This window comes from Sus scrofa, chromosome 14 (genome assembly GCF_054392235.1).
Source record: "Sus scrofa isolate SSC_HxYL_T2T_F1_AM1 chromosome 14, Sscrofa_HxYL_maternal_Yorkshire_Landrace_v2.0, whole genome shotgun sequence".
In the NCBI taxonomy this organism is placed as follows: domain Eukaryota; kingdom Metazoa; phylum Chordata; class Mammalia; order Artiodactyla; family Suidae; genus Sus; species Sus scrofa.
In genome coordinates, this window is record NC_139396.1 from 45,236,640 (window position 1) to 45,259,306 (window position 22,667).

General features: G+C 45.6%; 1 protein-coding gene across 2 annotated transcripts in view; it reads right to left on the reverse strand.

Moving 5' to 3' along the window:
* Nucleotides 1-18,913: 18,913 nt before the first annotated feature.
* Nucleotides 18,914-22,667, reverse strand: part of ADGRD1 (adhesion G protein-coupled receptor D1) — a 181,648-nt gene continuing 177,894 nt past the window's right edge. For both annotated transcript variants that reach the window (XM_003483408.4, XM_021072216.2), the window contains 2 exons: nt 22,462-22,554; nt 18,914-21,144 (listed from right to left, as the gene is read on the reverse strand). In XM_003483408.4, the coding sequence (XP_003483456.4) occupies nt 21,049-21,144; nt 22,462-22,554 (189 nt within the window). In that variant the 3' untranslated portion in view covers nt 18,914-21,048. The remainder of the gene's footprint in view (nt 21,145-22,461; nt 22,555-22,667) is intronic.

Consider the following 22,667-nt stretch of genomic DNA (forward strand, 5'->3'; position numbering starts at 1 on the left):
CAATAAGAAAATAAACAAACCCAATTAAAAAATAGGCCAGAAACCAAAACATACACCTCATCGAAGAAAATATACAGTTGACTAATAAGCATACACAAAATGCTCCACATCATATATTATCAGAGAAATGCAAACTAAAACAATGAGATAGCACCACGCGCCTATCAGAGTGGCCAAAGTCCAGAACAGTGACAATTCCAATTTCTGGAGAGGATGTGGAGCCGCAGGACCTCACATACTGAAGGGAGCGTCAAATGGTACAGCCGCTCTGGAAGACAGCTTGGGGGTTTCTTACAAAACCAAACACAGTCTTACCATACAATCAATCAAACGCCTTTGTATTTGCCCAAAGGAGCTGAAAACTTATGTCCACACAAAACCCCCCACAAAGACGCTTATAGCAGTTTTATTAATAATTGCCAATTTTTCCTGCTGAATAGCATTGAGAACTTTGTCTAGATACTCATGTTGCAACAGAAGAAAGGGTGGGGGAAAAAATGTAATTGTAATGTATACATGTAAGGATAACCTGACCCCCTTGCTGTACAGTGGGAAAATAAAAAAAAAATAATAATTGCCAATTTTTGGAAGCAATGAAGATAGATGTTCTTCAGTACACGAATGGATAAATAAACTGTGATAAACACAGAAAACGGGATATTATTCCGTGGAAAACAGAAATGAGCTGGAGGGTGATGTCTGTGTCACCGTGACCTAAGACATCCCTCAATTTTGTCCCCTTCCAACAATAAAAATTAACAAAGATAAACAAAATGACAAAACTAGTTATGCTAACAAAAAAAGAGAAATCTCAAATAAATAAAATCAGAAGTGAAAGAGGCGATATTGCAACAGATACCAAAGAACTACAAAGGATCGTAAGAGAACATTATGAATAATCATAGGCCAGCAAATTGGATAACCTAGAAAGAAATTAATAAATTCCTGGAAACACACAACTTCTGAGATTGAACCAGGAAGAATAAGAAAATCTGAATAGACCTGTAACAGGTAAGAAGATCCAATCCGTAATCAAAAACATCCCACCACAGAAAAGCCTAGAACCAGACAGCTCCACTGGATGTATCCGAGTATAAAGTTATCGGTCATGATTCTACCTATTATTTTAAAATAATGTGTGCCACAGAGATAACCAATTTCCATGGTAATTCCATTGTAATGAATCAGAGTCTTAATATAAGAACAACTCTTGAATTACATGTGTAGTAATTAACTCATTGGACTACTGGTGAAAATGGGAAAGCAATGCTATTGGAAGTTATCCCCAAAGATGATTTATCCTGAGTTTATCAGGGATGTCAAATTTGTCCTAAATATAACCCAGGGAAACCTGCATATACATCTATGAAACATCGTCCTCTCCTCTTGGGAAATTCAGCAAACAGATTTTATCCAACTGCTCCCCTCTCAAGGGTATGAATATGTTCCGATAATGACTTCATGTTTTTCTCACTGGTAGAAGCATTTCCTCGTCACAGAGCTACAATCACAGCAGTTAGTGAAATGCTACTGGAACAATTTATCCCAACTTGAATTCACTCTGAACTACCAGGGTCAGAAGCTCCCACTTTGTAGGACAAATTTTATAGTCTGTCTGTAACATTTGGCTCATTAGGCTGCAATTTCACTGCACCTATCATCTCTGTATTGGTAGAAGGCACTGACAGAATAATGTAAACTATTCGTTTGAAAATTAGTTGACCCTTTCAAGCTGCCTTGGCCCAAAGCGCTGCTTTTGATTTTGCTCAATCTCAAATCCACTCCCTCAGGAAAACTAGACAGTCATCCTTTTAAATTGTTACTGGCAGGCCCATGCAACTAGATGAAGGAATATATGAACCTGCTATGATTAAAGGAGTTCTCCCACCTCCTGCCAAGAATTAACTAAAGCCCTTAAAATTAATCCAAAGCTTGTAGAGCAAACTGTTCACAGCGCACTCCTGGGAGATGAAGAGCTCTAACATCGTGGCCTGGTGACCATTCTTTTGGAAACAACACCTTCTTAAAGATGCCCTCCAACCTCACTGGAAGGGACCCTACCAGGTATTGTTAACTGACCCTTGGGCCACTAAACTTAAGGACATTGACTCATGGATTCTTGTTTCTCATGTAAGGAAGGCAACATCTCCTGTCAAGACTTCACAACCATCAAGACTCCTGAAACTCAAATTAACCAGACAATAGCCAGGGTGCTGAAGCAAACAAAATCTGTTGTGAATAGCTTTCCCAAGATTTGGGACAAGGTCTGTCGAATCTTCCTTTTTATTTGCCTCTTCCCACGTATCAGTGCTTTGAATTCTAACATTTTTCTCCTATGGGCTTGATCATATACTTTAAAAAATGAATCCTATGTTGGACTTGTGGAAACTGTCCTTGTCCAGCATTTCTGATTAACCTTGGTGGATATCTCCATTATAAGGATTCAACCGGTTGACTTTAAGAAAGCTCATTGTAGGAGTTTCCATTGTGGAACAGCGGAAATGAATCTGACTAGGAACCATGAGGTTGTGGATTTGATCCCTGGCCTTGCTCAGTGGGTTAAGGATCCCGCATTGCCATGAGCTGTGGTGTGGGTTGCAGACACGGCTCGGATCTGGCATTGCTGTGGCTATGGCTGTGGCCAGCAGCAACAGCTGCAATTAGACTCCTAGCCTGGGAACCTCCATATGCTGAGGGTGGGGCCGTAAAAAGACAAAAGAAAAAAAAAGAAGAAAAAAAAAAAAGAAAGCTCATTGTAGAAAAAAATAATTGCTTTGGAAACCATGGATTTTACTCATTGGAATTCACATCAATGGCCCATCAATCGAACCTTGAATGACTCTGGACATGAGTATTTGTTTTTTCTTGATGCTACCAAGGCCCCAATCTCAGGAAAGAACTAGGATGTCAGAACAGAAGGATGATACCTCTTGTCTTTTAAGGAGGACCATTCTCCAATGATGGGACAGATTTAAAATGGTTAACACTGGGTTATGGGCATCTGAGCACCAAAGCCCCATTATGTTGGGAATAACTTACCCTTACAAAGATGAACATACTAATAATACCCATAATCTTAGATGGGCAACTTTTTCCATTTTTTGTTCCTTCTTCCATCCTTTTCCCAAGCCTTTGGCTAACCCTTGGATGCTCTCGATTAGCCTGCACACACACTCACATGTATAAACACATGCACCTACACAATCACACCCATATTATCCCTCAGCATTTACACATGAATGCACACCTTCACACATAGACACACACATGCACCCACACTCACAGAAACGTACCCACTTATACCCATACATACACCTCCTCACTTGCAAACCCACAAATTCTAGATGTTTCCATATACCTACTCCTAAACACACACACACACACACACACACACACACAGTCTATCACATTGCCCCTCATCATTGTCCTCATAACACACATCACCTGCTGGAGTCACCATGTCCTTTGTCCAGTCACTTGATCCCCGTTGGCCTCTTCCACTAGAATGTCATCTCTAGCAAGGCAATGTTCTGACCTATTCAGTGTCTCCTCCACCATTTCTAGAACTTTCCCTACCATGTGGCAGGTACTCCATGAACATGTGTTGGATGATGAGAGAGGCCTCTTCTTCTACAAGGTCCAGAGGCTGTAGCAGTGACCCCATACCCCAGGGTGGGGCTGCATCACACCCACTGAACGCCATCCTGTCCCCTTCCTCCAATTCTGCATGTACCACTCTGACTGCAGTACCCTTGTGATATGTGTTACCAAAGACCTGTCCCGTCTTCCCCATTAAGTCAAGACCAGGGCAAACTCTGGGACTCAGTTTCCTCGTATAAATGAGGGCTAATGGTGTGAAGATGGAGACCTTGTGTGACACCTGCCAGCTCTCACCACTGCTGGTTATTCCCACACATCATCCTCCAGCCTGTGCCCAGGGTCTGCAGGGCAGTTTTCATTGATCACTCCAGGCAGGAAGCATGTACCATCCCTGTGATTCATGGAAACCACTTGTGTCAGTTTATGAACCTGGATACTCACCCATCAGTGGTAGCTGTGGGGTGGTTCTTGGTAAAGTCTGAATGTGATTCTGAATGTTTGTTTTATTGCATCTTTTCTAGATTTATCACTACAGTGTATGTCTTTAAACATGTGTCCTCTCTTAGATTTATACAGTGCCAACAAATGTTTTAGCTTTTATTGTTGAGCATTTAGCTTAGATGGCCATATCTCACTCCTCACCCCCACCCCAACCCCATGCCATCTTACTGACCTAATTGCCAGTGTAATGGTGGTTAGTGGCACACTCTTCTGAGCATCAGGTCCCTTGTTTATAAATTGTGACCAATCCACTTAGAAATGAGAACACTCAGTAAAAAAAACACTCCAAATCATGTTCATTAGCTTTAAAAAACCATTTGAGAGCCCAGAGGCAAGATTAATGGACAACAAAGCTACAATGAAATGCTAATTCTATGATACAAAGAGGGAATGTTGAAGCAAAAATAAAATAGAAACAAAACTTTAATAGGAAGATTACGCACGTTAGAACTAATGTAACAGATGTACCCGAGACAAATAAAAAAATAAATCCTAATCCTTGCAGGACAGAATGCTCTGAGAAAAGTGAATTCCAGCTCTGAGCCCTGGAATGCAAGATAACAGGGTGACAGCTACATGTGGTTGTGAAGGAATGTCTGCTGCCCAACACTCCTAGTCTATGATAAAAGCTGCTTTTGGAATTCCTGTTGGGACTCAGCAGGTTAAGAACCCGACTGATATCCATGAGGATACAGGTTCGATCCCTGGCCTTGCTCAGTAGGTTAATGATCCGGCATTGCCATGAAGTGCGGTGTAGGTCAAGGATTCGTCTCAGATCTGGCGTTGCTGTGGCTGTGGTACAGGCAGGCAGCTGCAGCCCCAATTCGACCCCTAGACTGGGAACTTCCATGTGCTGCCATTGTGGCCCTAAAAAGATAAATAAGTAAGTAAGTAAATAAATAAATAATAAAAGCTGCTTTTGACTGATGCACACAAAGGTTTGCAGCGGTCACATCAAAAAAACTAACAAACAAAAAAAAAAACACCCACGTCTCAGGACTTAAAACAACTGTCCATTTCTTACCTGTGCTTCATGTCAGTTATGGACTGCCCGGGTGCTCCACTCACCACAGTCGCCCCAGGACCCAGGCAGCTGCTGCCAGTCACCATGCCAGAGGGGGAGGAGCCTGACAAGGACGTCAAATGCTCTGGGATAGAAGTGAGTCATGAGCTCCATCCAGCAATGTTATTCCAGGCGGGTGAGATTAATTAAAACACAGCCATGAGGAGTTCCCGTCGTGGTGCAGTGGTTAACGAATCCGACTAGGAACCATGAGGTTGCGGGTTTGGTCCCTGCCCTTGCTCAGTGGGTTAACGATCCGGCGTTGCCGTGAGCTGTGGTGTAGGTTGCAGACGCGGCTCGGATCCCCCATTGCTGTGGCTCTGGCGTAGGCCGGTGGCTACAGCTCCGATTCAACCCCTAGCCTGGGAACCTCCATATGCCGCGGGAGCGGCCCAAGAAATAGCAACAACAACAACAACAACAACAACAAAGACAAAAAAAAACCCAAAAAAACAAAAAAAAAACATAGCCATGAGATAAGCTGTCCAATGGGGCACCATCCTGTGCTGAGGAGATGGAGGGCAGCCAGGGGTCTGGGAGGTTTTCCCAAGGTGCTCAGATGCGGCAGCCTCGCGCATGGAAAGGAGGTCATGACGGGCTGAGCCTCAGATGGGTCTGGAGGCAGGGAGGTCTGAGTGCTGTGTGGGCTCAGCCTTTGCCTTTTTAGATTCCTGTTCCTTAACCACTGATGTGGATTCTCCTCAGCAGCATGGAGGGTGGGCCACAGGGAAGCCAGTCTGGGAATTTTTCCACTAAGGACGGGCTCATCACCATGGGACTGTGTTAGCCTCACCTGGACCCAGGGGCTTTGTGTCCCCACCTGAAACCTTACATCCAGGAGCTGAGAGCTTACATCCAGGACCTTACATCCAGAGCGTCTCTCTCAGCTTTCCCAGCATTGGCTAAGCTGTGAGCAGAGGGCACTGCCCTTCCCTCCCATGAAGTTTCCCCTGGTTTCTTCTGCAGTGAGTGACAGCTCAGTTCACAACAGAGAGTGGATACTTTTGACCACTTTCTCCAATTCATCCACAATAGTAAATGTATGCAAAGGCACAACTACAGACATTTCATAATGGCAATTGTATCCCATATATACTTCTAGTGGCAGAAATTTCTCCAGAATCCAGAGTTCCCATTGTGGTTCAACAGGTTAAGAACCCACTATGACATAGCATCCTTGAGGATGCGGGTTCGATTCCTGGCCTCTCTCAGTGGGTTAAGGATCTGGTGTTGCCATTGGCTGCAGTGTAGGTCAAAGATGCAGCTTGGATCTGTGCTGCCGTGGCTGTGGCGTAGACCAGCAGATGCAGCTCCAATTTGACCCTTAGCCTGGGAACTTCCATATGCCGTAGGTGCTGCCCTTAAAGAAAAGGATCCAACAACCTAGAATTGATTAAATATAAGAACATGGGCATCCATAAGGTAAGACAATAGGCACAACCACCATCAGAGCCTCCTGTGAGAGCCTTGGATTCGTGATACTTTTAAAGAAGTCCCAGGGGACTCTATTAGCCAACATCTACTGGAGAAGAAGGATGGATGTCATTTAAAAATAGTTACACTCTACTGATACATTTAATTGTTAAGAAACAAGTACAATAAAGGGCGCGCAATAAGAACCCATTTTCATAAAGATAGTTGCATGCCCAGGAAGATGTGTACACACTCAGTCTCACAAACACACACCTGAAAAGCAACAGAATATTTACCACTGTTCTCCCAGTGGCACAATTATAGGTGGTTTTTTCATTTCTGTTTCTCATCCATAATTAATGCATTTTCTACAGTAAATATGTATTTTTATAATAAACAGGGATAACATTTTAAAAGTGCTTCTTATCATCCAAAGCTGTTGGCATTCGGATCCTTGGGGAGGAACATAAAAGATGGTGAGGATGGGGAGTGCCCTTGCAGCTCAGCAGGTTAAGGATCTGATATTTTCTCTGCAGTGGCTTGGACTGCTGCAGAGGCACAAGTTCAATTCCCGGCCTGACTCAGTGGGTTAAGGATCTTGTGTTGCCAGAGCTGTGGCATAGGTTGCAGCTATGATGAGAAGAAAACCATAGACTCCCAAATAACAGTTTTAGTACAGACTGCAGCTGTGGACATTGATGAGAGTTGGAAATTAATTTACATAAAGTTGTGTACCTGGAGTCTAACATCGACTGGCTGATTTTTTTTTTTTTGTCATAATCCCTGATCTTGAAACTTCTTCCTCAAGAACCTACTCTTTTTATCATAATATTGTCAATCTACTAAACTTTAATAAAAAAATTTTTTTTGTCTTTTTTAGGGCTGCTCTCACAGCATATGGAGGTTCCCAGGCTAGGGGTCAAATTGGAGCTGCAACTGGTGGCCTGTGCCATAGCTCACAGCAATGCTGGATCCTTAACCCACTGAGCAAGGCCAGGGATTGAACCTGCATCCTCATGGATGCTAGTCAGATTCGTTTCCACTGAGCCACAATGGGAACTCCAATAAAACTTTTTAAAAATGAAAGAAAAGAAACTGTTTTTTAAAAATTCATAAATGCAGAGTTCCCATTGTGGCTCAACAGTAGTGAATCCAACTAGTATCCAGGCTCAGATCCTGTGTTGCTGTGGCTGTGGTGTAGGCCAGCAGTTGCAGTTTCAAATCGACCCTAGCTTGGGAGCCTCCATATGCCACAGGTGTGGCCCTAAAAAGGCAAAAAATAAAAAATAAAAATTTGTAAATGCACATTTAAGCAAATACATGAACTCTCTAAAACTCGATTCATTGTTCACCAAAAAAAAAAATGATGCATGGAGATGCTTCATACACAAAGTAACAGAAATCTTTCAACCAGTCAGGAAAACTGCACAAGTATGGGCCAAAGTCTGAGGATTCATCACAGGATCCAGCGATACCCCAGCTCCCTGTGTGGCAACAGTTTAGCCATACAACAAGTCAAGTCAAGACCTCAAGTTACTCCTCAGGGCTATAGATCATATCCTGAGCCATAGCCTTGAGTACTTTTTCAGATACTTAACACCCTCACCAGGTGTAAGAAGTTAACAGCATGCTGACTACTAGCACATAGACCCAAGACTGGTTGGAGTGAGTGGTGAGTGACTGAGATTCCTGAAACATCTCCAACAAATCAGAGAATTGTGCACAAGATGATCAAGCACATTGTGACTCTTCCCCATCCCCACTGTCTTTAAAAACTCTCCCCTGAAAGCCATGGCAGAGTTCCAGTCTTTTGATCATGAGCTGCCCATTCACCCTGCTTAGTGCCCTGCAATAAATTCTGTGCTGTCCTTCACCACAACCCAATGTCAGTAGACTATCTTTGCTGCACATTGGGTGAAAGGAATCATGAATGATTTGGTAATAGGAGCTCCTTAATGTCTGATTCCTCCTTATGTTCCAAAATGGCTGCTTGAGTTCCAGCCCCCACATCTACATTCCAGCTGCATTGTCCTCATCTGACTCTACTCTCAGGACTTTCTCTAGTCACCTCCAGGCTTAGAGACCAGCTTTATTCAAAGCCATAGCAGCTGCAGCCAGGGTATCGGGATGAGGACTGAGAAAGTCAGAGTAATTCTCCCAGAAAGGTCAGGTGTGAGCATTCCATGTGCCCCATGCTTCCCACTCCGCTTGGATGCCTGCATGTATCCATCTTAGGACCCAGTGTCCATTTATAGGGCCCAGCAGGGAGAGAAGGAAGAAAGTCAATATACTTACGAAAACTTTCTCAACCCAGGAAATCTGTAAAACTAGGAATAGAACTGGGGGTTAGGGCCGTTTGCTGTTTAACTGGCAAACACAGCTTGCTACCCTAACAGAAGTAGACGAGGTTCCAACCTATCCAATTATGTGGATAGGCTACAGGGGATGCAGCAGTCAGGCCACTATCTTATTTGTCTGGACAGATACCATTAGGCCAGCTACTCTTCTTGATTAAATCTCCTCTGAGGATGTCTGACAGATGGAGGAATAGTTCTCCAGGAGCTTGGAAAGATGCCAGGGCAGCAGATGATGCCTCCCAGGACTGCAGCCTCCCTCAGCCGCAAGCAAGAGGCACACGGGGCCCTCCTGGCCACAAGGGATGTCCGGGGCCCGGCTGTGAGTAATAGGAAATCTGCCAGCTGACTCTCCCAGCTGCGCCTCCCCAGAGCCATCCATAAGGCTATTCTGCTGGCAATCAGGGGCCCAAGCTCTCTTCATGCTCTGCACAGCTCTCTTTGGGTTTAGCTGTGGCTGGGCCACCTGCCCCATGTCCCATCACGGTTCCACACTTCCTGGGCAGACACTGCAGTGTCCCCCATACATCGTGGCTGAGGTGCCTCCCTTGCCTTGGTGTAAAGTCAGTCCTTGGGAAGGAGAATGGGACCCCAAAGGCCATTTTAGACCAATCAGCATTTGCCCCTGCACTGGGGCCGGGTCACCCTTCCCTGAGTCACAAAGAAGAGGCTCCTCAAGAACCTTAAATCAGCTTCTCTCAACCAGGAAGAAGTTGAGGTGTTGAAGAGACCCCTGTGTCAGCTGCACCTGCTTCTCACTGCTGTGCAGCAAGTGGATCCAGACTTGCTACAGCTCATTCTATGGAATGAAACCCTCAGCAGAAGTGAAAGGGCCTCAAGAGTCACCCTGATATGAAGAAACTGATCCTTTTCTGTTTCATACTCCTTTCTGCCCACATGGCGACTTAACCTTGGATGATGTGAGGATGCTGCACCATCTTTCTACCTTTCTTCTGGAGTTGAACCCAAGTTCCAGGGAGTTTATGCAGCACCAAAGTAGCAAGGAGAGAAGATCAGAGCCCGGGAAACTACAGTGGAGAGGCTGCATGTGGGTTTCTTCTTCCTAAGTCCTCTGAGTCCCCAAGGAGGCAATAAAGAGGTCAGGTGATTGGAGGAGAGAGAACAATTTCATTGCAGAGAAAGTGTCCCTTGGTGAAGTGACAGGGGAAAGCTGGCAGACAGGGGACCAGGAGCCATGGCTTACCCGCATCATATGGCCAACAAGTACCCTACTTTCCATGGGAAGTACTTTATCAAAGCCTTATTCTATCTGGGGGAAGGGCTTTCCTTCCTTCCCATCCCCCTCTGGGCTTCCTGTCTCCCCAAAGAGGGGTAAATCCTTTATCACTAGAGAAATGCTTCTGAGTGTTTCTAGCTCCTAGACACAGTGTTTCTGTACCCTAGACACAGACCCACTAAAAGATGCAGATTTATGCTAATATTACAGAACTCTTCTACCATGCATATTAACACCCCAGCAAAAAGGAGCCAGTGTACGATCAGACTAAGCTGAAAGAGCTGAAAGATGCAGAGTCTATGAGAAGTACAGTCCATAGGGAACGTCCAAAGTCAGGGGTACAGAAGGAAGAAAGTCAGAAAGAGAAGGACAAATACCATATGATATCACTTCTATGTGGAATTAAAATATGGCACAAATGGGGAGTTCCTGTTGTGGCTCAGTGGTAATGAACCCAGCTCGTGTCCATGAGGATGTGGGTTTATTCCCTGGCCTCAGTCAGTGGGTAAGGATCCTGCGTTGCTGTGGCTGTGGCTGTGGCATAGGTTGGCAGCTGCAGCTCTGTTTTGACCCCTAGTCTGGGAACTTCCATATGCTGCAGGTACAACCCTAAAATAAAATAAAATAAAATAAGGCGCAAATGAACCTATCTCAGGAATAGAAACAGACCCCACAGACATAGAGAACAGCCTTGTGTTTGCCAAGGGGGTTGGGGAGGGGAGGGAGTGAGATGGATGGGAGTTTGGGGTTAGTAGATGCAAACCATTGCATTTAGGATGGATAAGCAATGTGGTCCTACTTTACAGCACAGGGAACTACATCTAATCTTCTGGGATAGACCATGATGGCAGATAATCTTTCTTTTTAAAAAGAATGTATGTATATGTATGACTGGGCCACTTTGCTGCACAGCAGAACTGGCACAACATTGTAAATCAACTAAACTTTAATATAAAATTTAAAAAGAGTACAGAAGGAAAACCAAGGAATTTGAAGCCTCAAGCACATACAGCTACAGCAAACATTCAACACAGCCCAACACATAGACAGATCGGCATAAATCCTCACACGAAAGTCCTATTTAGCCCAGTTTCTAACACCCAGGACAAATAGGTTTAGCATATTTTAACACCAAGAAAAAACTGTAAGACATACCCAAAGACAAGGAAAACAAAACAGAGTGCTGGCTCCATGCTAGAGGATGGACACGAAGGCAGGACAGGATTCAGAGAGCTTCCACATCTCAGTAACTGAGTTGAGAGACGAGATTAAGATGGTGGAATAGAAGGACTGGAGCTCAACTTCTCTCCTAAAAACAACAACATCGCAACCAAATGCTGAGCAATCTTCAACCAAATATATTGGAAACTTTAGAAAAAATATCCTACTCAGAAGACAAAGAGGAGGCCACATCAAGAGGCAGGAGGGGCGATTATGCAATATAAGCAATGCCATACCTCCTGGGTGGGAAGCCCCATGGACAGGAAAGTAACTGGTTCACAGAGACTCACCTACATGAGTGAAAGTTCCGAGCCCCATGTCAAGCGCCCACGCCTGGGGATCTGGCATTGGGAGAAAGAGCCCCTGGAGCATCTGGCATTGAAGGCCAGTGGGGTTTGTGCACAGGAGCTCCACGGGACTTGGGGAAACATAAACCCCATTCTTAAAAGGCGCACACACGCTTTCACGTGAACTGGGTCCCAGGGCAGAGCAAAGTCTCCATAGGAATCTGGCTGTGATATAGGCCAACAACTGTAGCTCCGATTTGACCTCTAGCCTGGGAATCTCCATATGCTGAGGGCTTGGCCCTAAAAAGAAAAAAAAGAAAAAAAAAAAGCAATAATAATGGCTGAGAACTTTCCAAAATTAACAAAAACATCAAACAGTGGATTTAGGATGCTCAGCAAACACCAAGCAGAATCATAATCATAATTACAACAACAACAACAAAAGACAGACAACCTAAAAATACCATATTAGGAGTTTTCACTGTGGCTCAGTAGGTTAAGAACCCATCATAGTCTCCATGAGGATGCAGGTTTGATCCCTGGTCTCGCTCAGTGGGTTAAGAATCTGGTGATGCCACAAGCTGCAGCATAGATCACAATTGCAGCTTGGATCTGGTATTGCCGTGGCTATAGCATAGGTCTTCAGGGGCAGCTCTGATTCGATCCCTAGCCTAGGAACTTCCATATGCTCAAGTGCAGCCATAAAAAGAAAAAAAAATAGTTTAAAAATATATTGAAATCCCAAAGTCAGTCAGTCTGAATTTTACCAGACATTTAAAGCAGTTAGACCAATTCTAAAGATTCAAATAAATGGATACTCCATATTCATGGATTGAAAGTTTCAATAGCGTTAAGTAATTAACTGCTCAAGACTGATCCACAGGTTCATTGAAATCCCCACCAATATCCCTGGAAGCTATGCTATCTTGATAAATTGATTCTACATTGATTCTAAAAGCCATACGGAAAGGCAAAATACCTAGAATAGCCAACACAATCCTGAAGTCTCCCTTTTCTCAGAACAAAGTTTAGGGACTCCATTTTGGGAATTTCAAACTTCCTGTAAAGCTACAGTAATTAAGACAGGATGGAACTAGAAGGAAACAGCAGACATATTCCATAGATCCCAGAAAGCGAATCAGTCAACTGATCTTTGAAAAAGGAGCAGAGACAACTCAATAGTGAAAGGACAGAGCCTCAGACAAGTCACGCTGGTGCAAACCAACATCCTCAAGAATATCCATGGGCAACATATTGAGTCTAGACTTAAACCTCAAACCTTACACAAAATTTAACTTTAAAAGGATCAAATAATTATATTTAAATCCCAAACTATATCATGTTTTGAAAGAGAATGAATGTATATTCCTGCATCAGTGAAGTACTTTGTCGTACAGCAGAAATGATCCCAACGTTGTAGGTCACCTCTACTTCAATAAAACTTTAAAAACAGAAAAAAGAAGAAAATACAGGGGGAAGTCTTTTCCACCTAAGATCTGTGAAAGAGTGCTTAGAAATGACACCAAAAGTACGACTGACAAAAGCGAACGCGGATACACTGCATCTCCTCAAAATAAAACATTTGCTCTGGAGTGACGCCATCATCATATGGACTAAGAGTTTTCCACTATCTTTCTTCTGAAGGACACTGCTGCAAACAGTCACGCATGGATGAGAGAGCTTTGTGGAGGTCTAGGCACCCAGCGGGAGAAGTTCTAGACTCCACTGGAGCAAAACAATCTGAAGTTGGATGCTGTGAAAAGGAAAGAGGAGCAGTTTCACTTTACCCACATGATCCATTCCTGTCACAACTCAGGGCCAAGAGAGACCTCTCTTTTTTTCCCCCACTTTTCAGGGTCACACCTGTGACACCTGGACGTTCCCAGGCTAGGGGCCACATCAGAGCTACAGCTGCCAGCCGCAGCCACAGCAACACAGGATCCAAGCTGCATCTGTGACCTACACCACAGCTCATGGCAACACTGGATCCTTAATCCACTGAGCTACGCAGGGATTGAACCCACGTCTTCATGGATACTAGTCAGGTTCCTAACCTGCTGAGCCACCATAGGAACTCCAGAGATCGTCTCTGACATTGCTTTCTCCCACGGGTAAACTGGGAGTGGGAGGGTATGTGAGTGAGCACCTGGCTTCCCCAGGCTTGTGGATGCTGGGAGAGCCCTGCCTTTCTCCTCCTATCTGGATCCTGGGGTGTGCTGCCTTCCCAGGGGCTGAGGCTGGGGTGGAGGGCAACTGGGAGAACAGGAGATGGGGCTCTCACAGGACATGGAAAGGACACAGACCCTACCAACCACATTACAGACTCCATTAGGAGGCTGGGCCATGATCCCCCACACTGGCCCACAGGAACCCCCAAGGCTCCGTGCCTCCCATGCACACGCACAGCCATTTCATGGCAGGTTTCCCATGCACACTCCCAAGAGCCCGGCAGTGGGCCTTTGAAAGATGGCTGTTATGTACACAAATTCAGCCTGACTATGTGAGCCTGGGAGAAACCTCACAAACCTGAGCAACTGGCACTGCCCTAGAGACAGCAAAAGGGAGGCTGTTAATACTCACCTGGTGCCCAGCTGGATGGAGAGAAAGTGTATGGGCTTAAGAATTCTGCCACCAGAGAGAACATAAGTATGGAGCAGGTGTATCCATAGAAAAGGCCCGAGAAAGGCTCAGAATACCTAGGGCTGAGAAGGTATCACCAAAAAAAGATCAAAGATGCAAATAAAAAATGAAAGCAGGAACATGAAAACAGATACCACAGAAATGCTAGAATGTTAAGGGTGTGCTATGAACAATGGTATGCCAACAAATTGGAAAAATCTAGAAGAATGGATGCATTCCTAGAAAGATACAACCTACCAAGATTGAATCATGAAAGAATAGAAAATTCATGCCAATATAAAGTAACAGGGTTGAATCAATAATCAAAAACCTTCCAAAAGAAAAAAGCCTGAACCAAAAGATGTTTCACTGGTGATTTCTTTTTTTCTTTTTTCTTTTCTTTCCTTTTGTCGTTTTAGGGCCACACCCATGGCATATGGAGGTTCCCAGGCTAGGGGTCTAATTGGAGCTGTAGCCACCAGCCTACACCACAGCCACAGCAACGCAGGATCCTTAATACACTGAGCAAGACCAGGGATCGAACCCACAACCCCATGGTTCCTAGTTGGATTCATTAACTGCCGAGACCAGCTCAGCAGGATGGGGCTGAAGAACAGGTGCTATGGAATTTAAGGAAAAAAGTTAACATAAAACAAGACACAGAGACAATAAAGGTGGAAACTGGGGGACTCAAGGTCTCAGGGACCAAGAGCACTGCCTCACGAAACCACAGCTTTTATTGTGCCCTTTAGATGAGATTAAGTGAGGAGGGGCTATGGGTGGAGGATATAGGGTTTGTTTACTATTTTATAAGTTCTTTTACTAAAAAACCACTTAACTGGTAAAAGGTTAACTAAGCTCTTACTCTGACCTCTAGGCATATAACAGTTCTTAAGCTTAAGTCATTTATCAGCACTGTTGACTGTTTTTCCAAGCAGGAAGATGGGATAAAGTAAAGAAGGACAAGACGGAGATTTCAGAGAAACATGTCTCTCGACAATTAACCACTGAGCCACCACAGGAACTCCTCACTGGTGATTTCTATCAAACATAAATAAAAACACCAGCCCTTCTCAAACTCTTCCAACAAATTGAAAAGAAGGGGACTCTTAAAACTCACATTGTGAGGCCAGCATTACCCTGATACAAAAGCAAGATAAAGATACTACAAGAAAAAAATAACACAGGCCAATATCCTTGATAAATAAAGATGTAAGAGGGAGTTCCCGTCGTGGCAGCAGTGGTTAACGAATCCGACTAGGAACCATGAGGTTTCGGGTTCGGTCCCTGCCCTTGCTCAGTGGGTTAAAGATCCGGCATTGCCATGAGCTGTGGTGTAGGTTGCAGACGCGGCTCGGATCCCGCGTTGCTGTGGCTCTGGCGTAGGCTGGTGGCTACAGCTCCGATTCGACCCCTAGCCTGGGAACCTCCATATGCCGCGGGAGCGGCCCAAGAAATAGCAACAACAACAAAAGACAAAAAAAAATAAAAATAATTAAAAAAAAAGATGTAAGAAATTTCAAAATACTAGCACACTGATTTCAACAGCACATTAAAAACAAACAAAACAACAACAACAACAACAAAAAACAGGAGTTCCCATTGTGGCATGGCAGAAACAAATCTGACTAGTATCCATGAGTATGTGGATTCAACCCCTGGCCTTGCTCAGTGGTTTGGGGATACAGTGTTGCCACAAGCTGTGGTGTAGGTCACAGATGAATCTCAGATCCTGTGTTGCTGTGGCTGTGTTGTCGGCCAGCACTGCAACTCCGATTTGACCCCTTGCCCAGAACTTCCATGTGCCAAGGCTGCGGCCCTAAAAAGAAAAAAAAAAAAAAATCATACACCACGATGACGTGGAATTTACCCCTGGGATGCAAGTATGGTTCAACAGATGTGAATAAATACACAATGTGATACACCACATTCATAGAATAAAAGATAAAATCATATTATCATCTCAATAAATTAGAATGGCTAGCCATGTGAAAAATAGTTTCAAGAGAATGTCAAGTTGAAAAGCAAATGTTTGCAAAGCACGTGGGATTGTAGGACCAAGCAGGTGATGTCTGCTATGTACAGGGAAGCCAAAGCATGTGGGAAAGCAAATGAACAAATACAACTGGAAGGATGGCGTATACTTATAGTTTCTCTGTACCTCCTGGGAAGAAACACCCATACTTATAGGCCAAATCTAAAAAATACAACCAACTAGCAAAGATAACAAAAAAGAAGCCGATTCACAGATGTGGAGAACAAACCAGTGGTTACCAGTGGATGGGGAGGGTGGCATATAGGGTGGTTGAGGAGTTCCATTGTGGCTCAGTAGTAACAAACCTGACTAGTATCCATGAGGATGCGGGTTCCATTCCTGGCATTGCTCAGTGGGTTAAGGATCCAGTGTTGTCGTGAGCCGTGGTGTAGGTTGCAGATGCAGCTCGGATCTGGTATGGCTGTGGCACAGGCCTGCGGCTATGTTCCAGTTCCACCCCTAGCCTGGTAACCTCCTTATGCCGCAGGTGTGGCCCTAAAAAAACAAACAAACAAAAAAATAGGAGTGGGGCAGAGGGAGGTACAAATTACTGGGTGGAAGATAAATTACAAGGATGTATTGTACAACACAGGGCATAAAAGCAGTATATTGTAATAACTGTCGATGGAGTGTGCACTTTACAATGTATGAAAACCTGCATCCCTATGTTCATAGTAGCACTATTCACAATAGCTAAGAAATGGAAACAATTTAAATGTGCATCAACAGGGGAATGGATTAAGAAGATGTGGCCCATATATGCAATGCAATATTACTCAGACATAAAAAATGAAATAATGCCATTTGCAGCAACATGGATGCAACGAGAGATTCTCATACTAAGTAGGTCAGAAAGAGAAAGACAAATAAATACCATATGATATCGCTTATATCTGGAATCTAAAATGTGGCACAAATGAACCTATCTACAGAACAGAAACAGACTCAACAGACATAAGAGAACAGACCTGTGATTACCAAGGGGGAGAGGGGAGGGAATGTGATCAAGTGGGAGTGTAGGGGTTAGTAGATGCAAACTATTCCACAGAATGGACAAGCAATGAAGTCCTGCTCTGGCACAGTCATTAAAGGATATGGTATTGCCACACTGTGGCATAGGTCACAGCTGCGACTTGGATTCAACCCCTCCCTGGCCTGGGAACTTCCATATCCTGCTGTCGTGTCCATTTAAAAAAAAAAAAAAAAAGAGGGCGTTCTTACCATGGTACAGTGGTAACAAATCTGACTAGTATCGATGAGGATGTCGGTTCGATCCCTGACCTCACTCAGTGGGTTAAGGATCAAGCGTTGCCATGAGCAGGCTGTGGTGTAGATCACAGACATGGCTTGGATCCTGAGTTGTTTTGGCTGTGGTGTAGGCAGGCAGCCGAAGCTCTGATTTGAGCCCTAGCCTGGGAACTTCCATATGCCGAGTGTCCGGCCCTAAAAAGCCAGAAAAAAAAAAAAGCATAACAATAAGGTCCTATTGTATAGTACAGGGAACTATATCCAATCTCTTGCTTGGGCTAGACCATGATGGAAACTAATAGAAGAAAAAGAATGCAGAGTTCCTGTCGCGGCTCAGCAGAAACGAATCCAACTAGGAACCATGACGTTGCGGGTTCCATCCCTGGCCTTGCTCATTGGGTTAAGGATCCGACATTGCCATGGGCTGCAGTGCAGGTCGCAGACACAACTGGGATCTGGTGTTGCTGTGGCTCTGGCGTAGCCCGGGAGTTACAGCTCCAATTAGACCCTTAGCCTGAGAACCTCCATATGCCTTGAGTGTGGCCCTAAAAAGACCAAAAAGACCAAAAAAAAAAAAAAAAAAAAAAAAATGAATGTGTATGTATGTCTGGATCACTTCGCTGTACAGCAGAAACTGGCACAACATTGTAAAGCAACTATACTTTAATTAAAAAAAGGATTAAATTTTTTTAAATGTTAAAGACAAATAAAAAATAATAAACCAGATTTAAAGAGTTAGTATAGATATAGAATGCTAAATAGCTCACTATTCTTTTTAATATTAATATGCTGAAATAATTTTTTGATATATTAGCTTAAATAAAATATACTGTTAATTTTTTTAAAAAAGACCAGGGAGTTCCCTAGTGGCACAGGGGTTAAGGACCTGGCATTGTCACTGCTTTGGCTTCAGTCATTGCTGTGGCGTTGGTTGGATCCCTGGCCTGGGAACTTCCGCATACCATGGGCACAGCCAACAACAACAACAACAACAACAACAACAAAAAGAACCACCAGTATTCTGTGCAATACATTAACCTGGGGGGAACACGGGCTTCATAAACCCCATTACCTGTCTTTTTTCCCCATGTGGATGCTTGGTGTTCCCCACTCCCCACCAGGAAGGCTGCTGAGAGGGCGGGGCATGGTCCCTCAGTGTCCCCAGAGCTAGAATGTGCTGGACACAGAGAAAGCAGTAAAAAAAAAAAAAAAAAAAAAGTCTGTCGAGTGAATCCCAGGGTAGGATTTTACTCATGTTTGTTTCTCCTTAGATTTTTGTCAAGAAACCCACAGTCCAGCTCACCCTCCACTAGCAAAAGGCGCTAAAGACCACACTTTATTTGAAGGACATTAAATTTTATTTCGTGAAAGTCACAGCATATTTCATCAGTGGCATTCATCATCTTTCCTGGGCTAGAAACTAACCACACGATTCTTTCCAATTTCTTATCTCTGGCCAAATTACGTGTAGATAATAAAGTACTGCAGAAGCCAAACTCTAAAGCCTATAAATAAAGCACTACTTCCATTCTTTAGTAATAAAAAAGGTTGTTCATTACTTTTCCTGATATATTATCTATGTAGGGTGAATATGCTGAGAGTTAAAAAACAAAGAATTCCACCTAAAATAAAGACAGTTCCTTATTTGATTTGCTTCACCAGAAAACTAAATAAGAAAAAAAAAAATCCAAGTGTAAATCTTAGTTATACAGTGTTCTCACTTCTAGGTGCTCTTGGGCATGAGAAGGATCTAAGACCGCGTTACAGGTGGTCTGGTTTCTAGAATCACAAGAAGCCTGGAGCAGGGGTCAGGCTCGCTCCGACTTTTCGCCAAACCCGGGGTCTCTGCCTGCATCAGCCAGGTTCACCACCATGGCACATCCATGGGGAGGGCACACAGCACAGTCACAGTGCACTGGTTGGCTGGTGCATCTGGGACCTCACCCGGATGGAGGGAAAAAAGATTAACCCATACATCGACCTGCAGATCTGGGTACAGTCCCCTCCCACGCAGGAGATGCCTGAAGGTGACTGTCACACTTACGGCCATTGGGGCATGAGTTACTTCACAAAGGTGGCATTTGAAGATGGAAAAGGTCTGCAAAATGCTGTAAAACCTCACTCTGAAAGGAAGCAGGCACAAAGGGAGGAGAGGGGCAAGCGGGGAAGGGGCTTCAATGCTCTCACCTTCACAGTTTTAAAGGAAGAGTTTCCAGTATCAAAAATAGGTTGGAATTTCTCACCCACACTTTTCACAAACACTGTTAATGCTGTCATCACAGTCTGACCTTTCCTCAGCCTGTATTTCCCATATTTCAGTGGCCTTTCGCTTCACATCTGTATGTTGACCAACCATGGCGATCCTGAGGGATCTTACCCGCACGTGGAACTGTAACAATTATTCCATTTCCTCTTGGGCTGTGTCCGGGTCTGTTAAGTTAACATTAACTCAGCACACACTGCTGTTGTCACCCCCTCCCTGTCCAGGTCAGTCAGGACCGAGGTCCTTGAGACCGCCCTGCCTACCCCAAGCAGCCTCTGTGCCTGCATGTCAAGACCTCCCCTTGAAGCAACATGAAATCAAGGACCGAACTCACTTCTACCTTCCACTGTAATCTGCTCTTTAGACACCCGGAAAAGCATTTACAAGTGATGAGGAAGAAACTTTCTAGGGGAAATTATGTCTTGGAAAACGGTGGCTCTGCTGGGCCACCGTGAACATAGAGGAGGCTCGGGTTCCAGAAAAGGGGGAGATTTTAAGGCTGATTTTGAATCTAAGGAGCCAACCCTCTTGAGAAGCTCTCCAAGTGGAAGACCCCACCTGGCTCTTCACCTTGGCGAGACCCCCGCGCACGCGCACAGAGAGAGCCTAGGCCGCCGGAGCCTCCAGCCCAAAGCCCTTGGCCATCAGTGGAGGCCCAGCACGGCCGCACAACCAGAGGTGGCCAACGCTAGCGTCACCCTGCAGAGTCACTCTTTGGCGGGTGCCTGGATGCTGGGTGGAATCAGCAGGTGGAAAACACTCCTACATTTCCCCATGTGCCCCCTCAGCTGCCTTCGCCCGACCCTCCCCCCGCAGGACCTCTCTAGCCCAAAGCCCCCACCGCTGCTGTGCAGAGGCTAAACTTCCCTCCCAGTGCCATGGCCTCCGGATCTTGTGTGTGCACAGTATGAAAGGTCCAATGCTGGGTGCCCTTGCAGTGATCGAGGGGAAGGGATGCAGTGTGTTCCAGGACCCTGGAGGCAGTCACTCAGCCCACAAGGCGACCGCCAGTCGCTGTGTATTGGGCTACAGGCTGAACGGTGGGCTCTGTCACAAGGGGCGGGTCACGGGCCAGAAGGGCTGTCACGGGGGCTCAGACAGCAGCGAGGTGAGGGTCCCGCTGGCGAAGATAGAGTATCTTGCGGTTTGTTGGCAGGGGGTGGAGGGGTTCTGAGAGGCAGGCCGGCCGGGTTAGCGGCCTCTCTGTTCACACAGCGGACAGGTCCACGCGGTGCGCGGAGTGGCTGCTCTTGTCCCAGGGGCTGAGCCTGCTGGAGCCTGTGCCAGGCCGGGTCCCGTTCATCTGCAAACCACAAAGGAGCGAGAAGTGAAAACTATGGTCCAAGACGCAAACCCAAGCCCCAAGGGAGCGCGGGAAGCTGGGCGCCAGAAAGTTGCCTGAGGCTCCGCCCACGCGGGGGCGGGGCACGGCTCCCTAGAAAAATGAGGCCCCTGAGCTCTAGAGGGCGCACTTCCCTCCCTCTCTGCTAGGGTTTCTCTTGTGGTTCCCAGATTCCAGGGTGCACTCACCCGCGCAGTCATTCATTCATCCATCTATCCTTCTGTTCATTTATTTATTCATTCATTCTCTCCTCTATTCATCCATCTATTACTCATTCCTTCTACATTGATTATCGAGCGGATGGGGGAGACGGATGCGGGCTATGGGGTCACATCAGTGAGCAAAGTCAACCAGACCCTGGCCCTGAGGGAGCTCACATTCCAACCAGGGAGGCAGAGAATGGCCGTCAAGCAAATGAATAAGCAAAGCAACTGCAGAGATGGCAACCGGATGCTGGAATGGGCTGGGCACACTTTGATTCAGGGCTGTCTGCAAAGAACTTCCTGTGGACGGACAGGATGGGGCCCCTGGATGAGGGCCTGAATGATGGGTTTGAGGCAGCAGTGCAGTAAGAAAGCACAGCCTCGCCTGTTCCAGGTGGCCCGAAGACGGGGGGAGGGGGGCGGACTGCAGGTCTGCAGGGCCGAAGGAGGAGGGACCACTTCCCCCAGGAGGAGGGTGAATCAAGCCCAGCACTGGAGGCAGCTTGTTCAGACCTCTGACAATCCAGACCCAATTTCTCAGGCATCTGTAGGAGAAAAGACCTGATGTAGAGAGAGGGCTGCACCCTGTGACTTTTAGCCTCCGGGGGATATCATCAGCATGACCACCATCCGTCTTCCATCCCCCTAAGTCAACATAAGAAGTACTGGCCCTGGGAAATGGAGGAGCGAGGGCTGAATGATTTTGCAAGGACAGGGACCCTGTTGGGTGTGACATCAGTCCAGAAGTCGTGCCACCTGCAAACCTGTCAGGTGTGAAAAGACTGAAGAGCAAGGACCAGCACCCAAGCCGGGCCTCCAACACTGATGGTGCAGATGATGGAGCTCAGGGAAGGAGGGAGGGAGGCACTGGGGCTTAGGATTTAAGAGACGCAGCCTCAGCATCACTTGGTCCTCCATAAGGCAGAGGCTTAGTGGACCTGGAGCAAGTCCACGGCTGGGGCTGATGAGGACAGAGAAAAAGAGCCCTTGGTCCCTGCAGGCTGAGGATGGGAGAGACTCAGAGCAGGATCAGCCAGCACGGGAGGGGTGTAGACAAGACCCCACATGCACTCACAATGTCGGAGCTGAAGGGCTTCATGTTGGCCTGGCGGGTGGAGCTGCTCGTGAGGGACCAGACTTTGGTTTTATGCTTGAAAGCCGCTCTCACCTTCAAAGGAAGAACAGAAAGCTCATTAGAAGCAATTTCAGAAGTTGAAAAAAGCAACAGTAAGAAGTCACTCTAACCAGTCTTGAGGAATCGCTGCCAATATAAGACCTGGA